Here is a 12500-nt window from a genome sequence, read left to right on the forward strand (position 1 = left end):
TGGTTGAAAATTTGGGTGCACCTAACTTTTGTGCTGGTGCACCTAAGAAAAAAAAGTTAAGCGCACCAGTGCAACCAGTGCAAAAAGTTAGTCTGGAGCCCTGTATATACACATATATATACACACACACACACACACACACACATATATATATATATATATATATATATATATATATATATATATATATATATATATATATATATATATATATATACACACATGTATACACACGTACACACATACATATATACACATATATACACACACATACACACACACACACACATACAAGCACACACACACATACACACACACATATATATATACACATACACACACACATATATACACATACACACACACACACATATATACACATACACACACACATGCAGCGCACCATGCAAACATGCACACCAGCATCGCACTTTGCCACCGTGTAAATCACGATTCAGTTCTATTTGGTCGGCGCCTACAAGCAACATTGTTTACACTCACACTGTTACACATGAACTGAACATGGAGATACAGACGAGGATCACACACACACACACACACATATATACACACACACACATGAACTGAACATGGAGATATGGACGTCATTGAAATGTGCTGTAGGCCTACACACACATATATATATACACACATACACACACACACACACACACACATATATATATATATATTAGGGGTGTAACGGTTCATGTATTCGTATTGAACCGAAACGGTACGGGCGTCATGGTTCGGTGCATGAATTTACACGGAGAATACACGGTATAAAAATACATAAAATTCGTGTGCGGATTAATTAATGTCATGCGCAATTACTGTTAAGTAGCAAGAGTTACGGGAGTTCTTTAGCGACACCTAACGCTAATCTGTAGCCTCGCCTTAGCTCTGAAGCTCTAATTGGCGCCTATGTTTTTTTTGTCAGGTCGTTGGTCGAGTCAGTCAGTCAGAGATAGCAGCACTAAGGTGGCGACACACATTAGAGGATCCGCTGGTCTCTTCGCAAGTTTGAGAACTTCAGTTACAGTAGTACAGGCGAGAGAGTGGTGGATAAGATGAAACTGTGTGTCGGCGTTTTTCAGCAGTTGTTGGGTATGTGAGTGGAAATATATGCTACACATATTCGAAGCAATCATCCAGATGATGTAGGCTACCAATCACTGAAACGTGAAAAAAAGACTTCCCCTGCGCTTCACCAGCCTTTGGATACACATACAAATAGGGCCAAAACCTATGGCTTAAATTAAATGATTTCGTAATGACAGAAAGCTATGTAAATCGCGTGGTAATTACCTTTATGTTGGGGTAACTTGTCACTTCTCACATGAGGAGCTGGTAGTGTTAAGTGCATAGACAGTAAGTGTCAACGCTAACCAGGCTAATAAACAAACCATGCTACGGTGAGTTAACGTCGAAGGGCAAAGTCATGTGACTTCTAGTTGTAGTCTGTTTATGAAATGAAAAGAGCAATTTCGTTTTTTAAAAGAAGGCAAAATAGTGTGATATTTTCACAGTTAGTAGGCTAGATTATTACTGTACACACACTGAAAAATATTGAGGCAAATTGTAGACCCTTCCATATACAACTAAACACAGATGTTGAAGGTCTTGCTTAAGTGGATTTTTAAAAATCATTATTCTATGTAATTTGCACTTTCAGAAATAAGAGATGCTGTAGGCCTATTTTAAGTTTTATAGCTGATTGTCTTATTTTGTTTACAACTTACAGATGGAGTCTGGGTACTTGTACTGTTTAGCCTACATCTTACACACTTCAGGCTGTTGCAGATAGCTCAGGGAATATCACTATGTGGTACAGCCTGAGACATGCACAATAAAAAAAAAAATAGTTTTCTGCATTTTTGTTTTTGCTTTTCCCTCCATTGTACCGAACTCGTACCAAACCGTGATGTCCGAACCGAGGTATGAACCGAACCGTGACTTCTGTGTACCGTTACACCCCTAATATATATATACACACACACACACATATATACATACACACACACACACACACACACTGGGTACTTACAGGCAGAGCACCTGAGGCCCCAGCTTGTACTTGTGCCACAACATCTCCAGCATGTGATGGACCTGCTCCAACTGCACGCACACACACACAGGTCATCAAACACACACACACATACACAGAGAGAGAGAGAGAGAGAGACATCCACAAACACACACATAAACATACATGTCATCAAACACACACACACACACACACACACACATACACTTATAAACACACACACACACTTATAAACACACACACACACACTTATAAACACACACACACACACACTTATAAACACACCCACTTATAAACACACACACTCACTCAACTGTTTCTATTTGGTGGTTCCCCTAAGCTGACCTCTCACTTCCTGTTTTCAGACTCCATTTCCACATGAATAACACTACAACACACACACACTCATACACACACACACACACACACACACACTTACGCACATCTCTCGGGCGGAGCATGCATGACTTCCTCTCATCCTCTGTTCATGTTCTTTCCAGTCAAAAATAACAGGAAGCATGTGAGTGGGTGTGTGCGTGTGTGTGTGTGCGTGCGTGTGTGTGTGTGCGTGTGGGCTCCAGCAAGGTGAGTATGTGTGTGTGTGTGAGTGTGTGTGTGTGCGTGCGTGTGTGTGTGTGTGTGCATGTGGGCTCCAGCAAGGTGAGTATGTGTGTGTGTGTGTGGGCTCCAGCAAGGTGAGTATGTGTACAGTATGTGTGTGTGTGTGTGTGTGTGCGCGCGTGTCTGTCGGTGAGAAAATGCAACTATTTTGCTGAATCCCGTATCTATTCTGTGACTGACTTCCTTTATCCAATAATTCATTATTGAATACTCATATACACAACTGAAACGCTTTCACACACACATGTGAAACCTCTCACACACTATACTGAAACCTCTCACACACTATACTGAAACCTCTCACACACTATACTGAAACCTTTCACACGCACGAGTGAAACGCTCTCATATACACAACTGAAACCTCTCATACACACATGTGAAACCTCTCATACACACATGTGAAACCTCTCATACACACATGTGAAACCTCTCATACACACATGTGAAACCTCTCATACACTATACTGAAACCTCTCATACACTATACTGAAACCTCTCATACACACATGTGAAACCTCTCACACACTATACTGAAACCTCTCATACACACATGTGAAACCTCTCACACACTATACTGAAAATTTTCATATTTTCATGATTTCATATGTGTGTGTGAGAGGATTTCATATGTGTGTGTGTGAGCATTTCATATGTGTGTGTGAGAGCGTTTCATATGTGTGTGTGTGAGCGTTTCATATGTGTGTGAGAGCGTTTCATATGTGTGTGTGAGAGCAATCTCACTTGAACAGGAAGGTGTTGTCGTCAAACAGGAAGAGCGTCATTGCGCGCATCCAATAGGAAGTTGAGCACGTTTCGTGGGAAAGGGTCTACTGTGTTGCTATGGCTGACCATGTCAAATCAAACTTCAAGCAACAACCTTACTGAAGCAGCTGCCTTATTAAGCACTATATTGTCTTCAGCAGACACTATAAGAAGTGTAACAAGACCTCTAACAACTCAACAAGCAGTTTCTACTCCAACGCTGGACGCAACCCTTTCCTCCCTGTTCCCTTCCCGCCCCCGGATCATGGAAGCACTAGCCGGAGCTCCGCGATTATCCGCACCGCGCTATGAAACACGGTGCTTTTCCGCATGGAGAAACAGAGGGACATGGACACGGACATATTTATATCAGCGATATGAAACACGCTGCTTTTCCGCATGGAGAAACGGAGGGGCATGGAGAACAAGGTTAATATAAATATGTCCGTGTCCATGTCCCTCCGTTTCTCCATGCGGAAAAGCAGCGTGTTTCATAGCGCTGATATAAATATGTCCGTGTCCATGTCCCTCTGTTTCATAGCGCTGATATAAATATGTCCGTGTCCATGTCCCTCTGTTTCATAGCGCTGATATAAATATGTCCGTGTCCATGTCCCTCTGGTTCATAGCGCGGTGCGGATAATCGCGGAGCTCCGGCTTTTGTCACACGCACAGCGACAAGAGGCAAATCCCCCGCAGTGTTGAAGAGATCAGTCGTCCCCCTCACTTTTGATAAGGAAAAAAGCCTTATAGGTACGCCAAATAAATAATAACCTATAGGTTTACACTAGGCTATGTAAAACTCCCCATTAACAGCATCACGTCACTAACCACAACTAAGACTGCACAATCTCCTATTCACTCTGTTGGATATCTGAAGCCAGTTTGTCTATACTGTAAATCCTGAAATTATGACCGGGGTCATAAGACAAAGTACAGGCCTTTAGGGGCAGGATTGTATTCGAGACAGCCCTTTATTTCTTATCCGAGTTTTATTTTGAGACATGCGTGTCTTGGAGCGGCATACTGGTAGGCCTTCAAAAGCATGACATTTTCGGTTTAGTTTGATATTTAATTTACTTTTGGACGGTTTCATTATATTGTTAAATGTTGGGACTGATGGGCAATGAAATCTGGGGAGGTATTTGATGATCACTATTATATTCCATGTAGTTGAAATACTAAAAATCCGTGTAAATTGTAGAATGTTATCTCCTCTCAGGCCTAGGCTAGGCTACTTTCAAGATGATTGTGGCTGCAGCAAGTCGGACTCTACATTTGCGACATGGACATAAAGGCCTGCTTGAGCATATGAAGGCAGAACATTCATTCATATCACAGAGGGTAGGCCTCTGACTCTGGGTGGAATGCCGCCTAGATTAAAAAAGTTAAAGCAGATAGCCTGTTTTCCGTTGTATGTTGACAGCTGCTGGACTGGACGGTGGAAGAATAACGATTTTTTTTAACTCTCAATTACTGTAACTGTGTGTCACCCTGGCGTTCGTTAGGACCGTACCACTGGAGGAGGGACCGCTCATAAACTCCGCTTAATTGTTGCAAATATAGACTAGATAGTTGCGACTTCCGAACAGTTTGTGAGTGCTACTTTGTTAATATTTGGGGAAACTGCGAGTAAGGGGCTGCGACCGTTCTAGATGTAGGCTGCTGAAGTGCCGCGAGGGCGCAGCAAATGAACTTCAGAAACAATATATTTAAGCTCACGACATTCAGACTGGCACAAAAAGTTATCAGCCACCGGGAAGTTCCCGAGGCTCCCGATAGCCCATCCGGGGTTGCATTCAAAGCATTAAATAACTTAATTTAACAGATATTGCAACTGCATGGTTAACTATATCATGAGGTTAATAAAGCTGGCTCCGAATTAGTCATTGAGTTAATAGCTTTATTTTGTTATATAGAAGTATCTAAATAACCTGTTAAAATGTACCAGAATTCAGGAAATTGCATATAGTCCAAAAACATTTTTCTGGCGGAGGACCCCCATACCCCCCGCTGAAATGTCCCACCCACTTTCAGAATGCCTCCGAAGCCTATGAACTGCTTGTTGAGTTGTTAGAGGTCTTGTTACACTTCTTATAGTGTCTGCTGAAGACAATATAGTACTTAATAAGGCAGCTGCTTCAGTAAGGTTGTTGCTTGAAGTCTGATTTGACATGGTCAGCCATTCAATGATAGCGACACAGTAGACCCTTTCCCACGAAATGTGCTCAACTTCCTATTGGATGCGCGCAATGACGCTCTTCCTGTTTGACGACAACACCTTCCTGTTCAAGTGAGATTGCTCTCAAACACACATATGAAACGCTCTCACACACACATATGAAACGCTCTCACACACACATATAAAATGCTCACACACACACATATGAAATCATGAAAATATGAACATTTTCATATTAGTGTGTGAGAGGTTTCAGTATAGTTTGTGAGAGGTTTCACATGTGTGTGTGAGAGGTTTCACATGTGTGTATGAGAGGTTTCACATGTGTGTATGAGAGGTTTCACATGTGTGTATGAGAGGTTTCACATGTGTGTATGAGAGTGTTTCAGTTGTGTATATGAGAGCGTTTCACTCGTGCGTGTGAGAGGTTTCAGTATAGCGTGTGAGAGGTTTCAGTATAGTGTGTGAGAGGTTTCAGTATAGTGTGTGAGAGGTTTCAGTATAGTGTGTGAGAGGTTTCAGTATAGTGTGTGAGAGGTTTCAGTATAGCGTGTGAGAGGTTTCAGTATAGTGTGTGAGTGTGTGAGAGGTTTCAGTAGTGTGTGTGAGAGGTTTCAGTATAGTGTGTGAGAGGTTTCAGTGTGTGAGAGGTTTCAGTATAGTGTGTGAGAGGTTTCAGTATAGTGTGTGAGAGGTTTCAGTGTGTGAGAATTTTCAGTATAGTGTGTGAGAGGTTTCAGTATAGTGTGTGAGAGGTTTCAGTATAGTGTGTGAGAGGTTTCAGTATAGTGTGTGAGAGTGTGTGAGAGGTTTCAGTATAGTGTGTGAGTGTGTGAGAGGTAATTCTGAATAATGTCCTAAAGGGCCCCTCATAAGAGAGAGTGGGGTGTACACATGTGTGTGTGTGTGTGTGAGAGAGAGGGAGAGTGGGGTGTGCACATGTGTGTGTGTGTGTGTGTGTGTGTGTGTGTGAGAGAGAGAGAGAGAGTGGGGTGTGCACATGTGTGTGTGTGTGTGTGTGTGAGAGAGAGAGAGAGTGGGGTGTACACATGTGTGTGTGTGTGTGTGTGTGTGAGAGAGAGAGAGAGTGGGGTGTGCACATGTGTGTGTGTGTGAGAGAGAGAGAGAGTGGGGTGTACACGTGTGTGTGTGTGTGTGTGTGTGTGAGAGAGAGAGAGAGTGGCGTGTGCACATGTGTGTGTGTGTGTGTGAGAGAGAGAGAGAGTGGGGTGTACACGTGTGTGTGTGTGTGTGAGAGAGAGAGAGAGTGGGGTGTACACATGTGTGTGTGTGTGTGTGTGTGAGAGAGAGAGAGAGTGGGGTGTACACATGTGTGTGTGTGTGTGTGTGAGAGAGAGAGAGAGTGGAGTGTACACGTGTGTGTGTGTGTGTGTGTGAGAGAGAGAGAGAGAGTGGGGTGTACACATGTGTGTGTGTGTGTGAGAGAGAGAGAGAGTGGGGTGTACACATGTGTGTGTGTGTGTGTGTGTGTGAGAGAGAGAGAGAGTGGGGTGTGCACATGTGTGTGTGTGTGTGAGAGAGAGAGAGAGTGGGGTGTACACATGTGTGTGTGTGTGTGTGTGTGTGAGAGAGAGAGAGAGTGGGGTGTACACATGTGTGTGTGTGTGTGAGAGAGAGAGAGAGTGGGGTGTACACATGTGTGTGTGTGTGTGTGAGAGAGAGAGAGAGAGTGGGGTGTACACGTGTGTGTGTGTGTGTGTGTGAGAGAGAGAGAGAGTGGGGTGTACACATGTGTGTGTGTGTGTGAGAGAGAGAGAGAGTGGGGTGTACACATGTGTGTGTGTGTGTGAGAGAGAGAGAGAGAGTGGGGTGTACACGTGTGTGTGTGTGTGTGTGTGAGAGAGAGAGAGAGAGTGGGGTGTACACTTGTGTGTGTGTGTGTGTGTGAGAGAGAGGGAGAGTGGGGTGTACACGTGTGTTTGTGTGTGTGTGAGAGAGAGAGTGTTTGTGTGTGACAGAGAGAGAGTAGGGTGTACACATGTGTGTGTGTGAGAGAGAAGAGAGAGAGAGAAAGGGGTGTACACGTGTGTGTGTGTGTGTGAGAGAGAGAGAGAGAGAGAGAGGGGTGTACACTTGTGTGTGTGTGTGTGAGAGAGAGAGAGAGAGTGGAGTGTACACTTGTGTGTGTGTGTGTGGAGGAAGGGGTCCTAATTTGAATGTGACAAATGAATTCTGTAAAGACAGATATCTCCCACAGAATTTTCCAGCTGTGTGTGTGTGTTGTGAGAGAAAGAGTGTGTGTGTGTGTGTGGTTAGCAGTAAGTCACACATCTGCAAGTCACAAGCAAGTCTCAAGTCTTAACCTTCAAGTCTCAAGCAAGTCCAAGTCATTTTTTGTGACAGTCAAGCAAGTCAAGTCAAGTCATAGCCAAATCATTGAAATGCATGATGATTTACCCATGTTTTCATTTTAAAATAAGCTGCAATAGGCTAGTTATGAACTGCTGGAGTTTTATTTGTAACAAACAAATAGACATTGCATTCATTCAAGCCACATAGCCTACATCTGAACGGTTTATAGAATAAGATGAAATGTATACGAATAAAAATAAATGTATTTCAAGTAGACCTATTATAAAATAGCCTATTATTGTTTCAATATGCCTCAAAGCCTAGTTACATCAAATCATGAAAATATATTCAAACAGTTCAAGTTACACCTGTCCTGACCTGTCACATCTCCAGGGAACCAATAATGTTGAAAAAGTGAACTCATCAATCAATCAAACGCTGCCGCCGACGTCACTGCCAAACTGCTAAACCATTGAGGGTTTAGGACCGTCAATGCTGTATCATATTATACATAAGCCTAACGTGAAATAAGCTACTTTTCTATGCTGATTGCTGGCAGTTAGCTAGGCCCACTTACTGTTGTTAGCCTACTACTAGGCTGTAACGTATGGAACAGGGACGTGTTTAAGAGGGAGGGAGAAAGAGAGGCGCTTACTTTAGGTTACATTGGCAACATTTTCGCTATATCAAGATTAAACTTAGACAAGAAAATGTTTCACTTTGCTATTTCACACATTTTAACCTAATATGGCGTTAACTAAAAAGCATAATAGATTCAAAGCCAACTCTTAACATGCCTCAAATTTGACGTTAGGTTTCTAACACGACTAACTTCGGATGAAAATCAACGTGGTGGTGGTTATGTCGCTATTTTGCACACTTGCAGACTGCTGTTCATTTCTCCTTTGACTTGTCAGATACATCATCTGTGAAGCCAAACATTATTATGTTTTGGTATAAACGTAGAGCCTTCCATATTTGCAAGTTAGCCTACCTCAGTCTGTCTCATTTGATCAGGCACTTGCTGTTGGTCTGTCGCGTCACTTGATACAATGACAGCTTCGCTCGCGTGACGCATGCAACAGCACCTAAGCAGATTTTCTAAAATCGTAAAGTTAACTCCTTAATATCTATGAAAAAAATAAAAAGTCAAGTCATTTCAAGTCATTTGTCTCAAGTCTAAGTCAAGTCTCAAGTCATAAATAGCAAGTCAAAGTCAAGTCGAGTCTTTTATACATGTGATCAAGCAAGTCTCAAGTCTTAAAAAATGTGACTCGAGTCTGACTCGAGTCAAGTCATGTGACTCGAGGCCCCCATGTCTGGTGGTTAGTGAGAGAGAAAGTGTGTGTGTGTGTGTGTAAGTGAGAGAGAAAGACAGGCTGTTGGAGTACATAATAACTAAAGATATTAGACAGGTCATCTGCTGGAAACATTAGGCCTAGTTTTTGGTCAACGTTTTCTCCATGGATTCCTGGTCAGAACCCCTATTGGAACAGATTAAAACTTGGGGCATGTTGAATTTTGTCCAAAAATCCAATATGGCCGGCGTATTCCAAAATGGCACAAATTTACATACTTTTTGCTATGCTATGGGGACATTTCTGGTAAAAACTGTGTTGAGGATGGCTATAGAGCAGGGAGGGGTGTTGAGGATGCCATAGGGTGTCTATAGAGCAGGGAGGGGTGTTGAGGATGCCACAGTATGGCTATAGAGCAGGGAGGGGTGTTGGGGGTGTTGAGGATGCCACAGTATGGCTATAGAGCAGGGAGGGGTGTTGAGGATGCCATAGGGTGTCTATAGAGCAGGGAGGGGTGTTGAGGATGTCTATAGGGCAGGGAGGGGGTGTTGAGGATGCCAAAGGGCGTCTTCTTAACATGGTCCTAAATCACATGGATGGGCCTAAGAACTTTGCAAGACAAATTTTTGTTGATTTGATTACAACCTCATATTTTAGCAGATAGGCTTGCAAAGATTCACAACATTAATTTAGGGCTACTAGCATGGCTGGTTGACTTTTTAACTTTCAGATCCCAAAGGGTGAAAGTTAATAACGTTTTCTCTGATGCCCTAGTATCTTCCACTGCATCACCCCAGGGTTGTGTCCTCTCTCCACGTCTGTTTGTTTTATATACTAATGAATGAACCGCACTCTAACACTAATGAATGAACCGCACTCTAACACTAATGAATGAACCGCACTCTAACACTAATGAATGTCAATCTCACCATGAGGGCAGACGTGTGCTACTCTGTCACTGTTTCTCTACTTAAGGACAGTGACATTGACCATGGGCCAGTGGTGAGTGATTTCAGCACATGGTGCAATGACTCCTTTTTAAACATAAATGTGACAAAGACAAAGGAAATGATGATTGATTTTAGGAAACATCGCCCCCTCTTCCCCCTGCAGTCATAAATGGGCAGTCTGTGGAAAGGGGTGAGGAGTACAAATACTTAGGGATACAAATGGACAGTTTGGAGTCACAATGTGACACGGTATGTTCCAAAGCCCATCAGCGTATGCACTTTTTTAGCAAACTGAGGAACTTTAACATTGATCCTACTTTTATGCAAATGTTCTACACCTGTTTTATTGAGTCTGTTTTAACCTTTTCTTTTATTAGCTGCTTTGGGTCGTTGTCTATGAAGAACAAAACAGACTGGAGAGCATTGTTAAAGTATGTAGTAAGATTGCTGGCACTAATTTTAATGACCTCCACCATACTTTTGACACGAGAACGACCAGGAAAGCTTATTCGGTTGTTGCGGACCCCAGCCACCCCCTGTTTGGGGAGTTTAGACTCCTCCCCTCAGGGCGGAGGTATACAATGCCAAGGTGTAGGACAACAAGGTTTAAGAATTCATTTTTCCCCACTGTCATTTCCCTGATTAACAAATAGATTTAAACTACTATTTATACTTATATTTAAGATTGCCTTGTTTATTTATTTGTCTCTGTATCTGTCTTAAATGTTATTTGTCTCTGTATGTGTCTTAAATGTATAAGTATAAGTATATATACTCTTTTGATCCCGTGAGGGAAATTTGATCTCTGCATTTATCCCAATCCGTGAATTAGTGAAACACACTCAGCACACAGTGTACACACAGTGAGGTGAAGCACACACTAATCCCGGCGTAGTGAGCTAGAGTTCTCAACGGGTCGGGTCGGCCTGACAAACCCGACGGCACCCGCAGGTTCGGGCCGGGTTCAGGTTGAAAATATAAGCAAATGACTCGGGTCGGGTCGGACCTCGGGCTTAATCTTTTCTGCTCAGTGAAAAAAAAAAATGTAGCCTATTAATCATCGCAGCTGTTCACCGTAAAAAAAGTCTGGCTGCTGCGTGCAACGTGCATCATGGAGAGGGGCGGGGGCAGACCTGACGCCGCTGTGTGCGCCTTTAGTCTGGAGAAGAAGATGGAGTTGGTGAAAAGTAAACTTGTCGCAGGTGAATTCACCGTCGCTACTACAGGAGTGGGAAAATCAGAGGTCTGGAAAGTGTTTGGAGTGGTGCTGGATTCTGATGGAAATTCTACAAGTTATGTGCCATGCTCAAAATGCAAGGTGCTGATGAAATATGTGACCCTGCAAGGCGAAACCAGTCGCTTTGGTAACATTTACAAAATTAAGTTATTGTGCTCATATGAACGGCCATAAACTAAGCTTTCCAACGCTTCCATCACGATATGCCAGAAGAGGAGAAAATCACCATTTGAAGTGAATTGTCACGCTAATGTGTTGAATCTTCACCTAAATAAAGTCAGGGTTTAACAGTCGAAACGTAGCCTATGTTTTACGTCGGGCCGCGGGCCGGGTTCGGGCAGATAATTCATGTTGATGTGTCGGGTTACATCGGGTCCGGGCTTTAAAAGCCACGGGCCGGGTCGGGTCGGGTTGTAATTCTCAGGCCCGTTGAGAACTCTACAGTGAGCTGCCTGCTACAGCAGCGCTCGGGGAGCTCAAGGGCACTTCAGCTGTGCCTACTGGTCGGGGTTCAAACCGGCAACCCTCCGGTAACAAGTCCGAAGCGCTAACCAGTAGGCCACGGCTGCCCCCTGTCCCATGTTATTTGTCTCTGTATTATGTTAAATGTTTTGATGTGTATGTCTTGTAGGATGTTGTATGGCATATTTGTTGGTACTGCTGGCTGTTAAAACCAACTGCCCCTCAGGGACATTAAAGTTTCCTTACCTTACCTTACGCACACGCTCAAGCACACACACACACACACACACACACACACACACACACACACACACACACACACCAGTTTGACGACATGCTAGAGATCTCCCCTTTTTCTCTCTCTCTCTATCTCTCACACACACACACACACACAAGGCACGTCTTAAAACACACACATACACACACACACACACACACACACAAGGCACGTCTTAAAACACACACATACACACACACACAAGGCACGTCTTAAAACACACACATACACACACACACAAGGCACGTCTTAAAACACACACATACACACACACACAAGGCACGTCTTAAAACACACACATACACACCAACACACACACACAAGGCACGTCTTAAAACACACACATAC

At 43.3% G+C, this 12500-nt stretch overlaps 1 protein-coding gene across 1 annotated transcript in view; it reads right to left on the reverse strand.

Moving 5' to 3' along the window:
- gsap (gamma-secretase activating protein) overlaps positions 1–12500 on the reverse strand; it is a 108228-nt gene that overhangs the window by 24166 nt on the left and 71562 nt on the right. The window contains exon 25 of the mRNA XM_076296186.1: positions 2048–2118. Coding sequence (XP_076152301.1) covers positions 2048–2118 — 71 coding nt within the window. The remainder of the gene's footprint in view (positions 1–2047; positions 2119–12500) is intronic.

The sequence above is a fragment of the Alosa pseudoharengus genome, unplaced genomic scaffold, assembly GCF_046254945.1.
Source record: "Alosa pseudoharengus isolate Yale_2024_CS ecotype anadromous, Long Island Sound unplaced genomic scaffold, YU_APseudo_1.1 YU_APseudo_1.1_scf_20, whole genome shotgun sequence".
Taxonomy (NCBI): Eukaryota; Metazoa; Chordata; class Actinopteri; order Clupeiformes; family Clupeidae; genus Alosa; species Alosa pseudoharengus.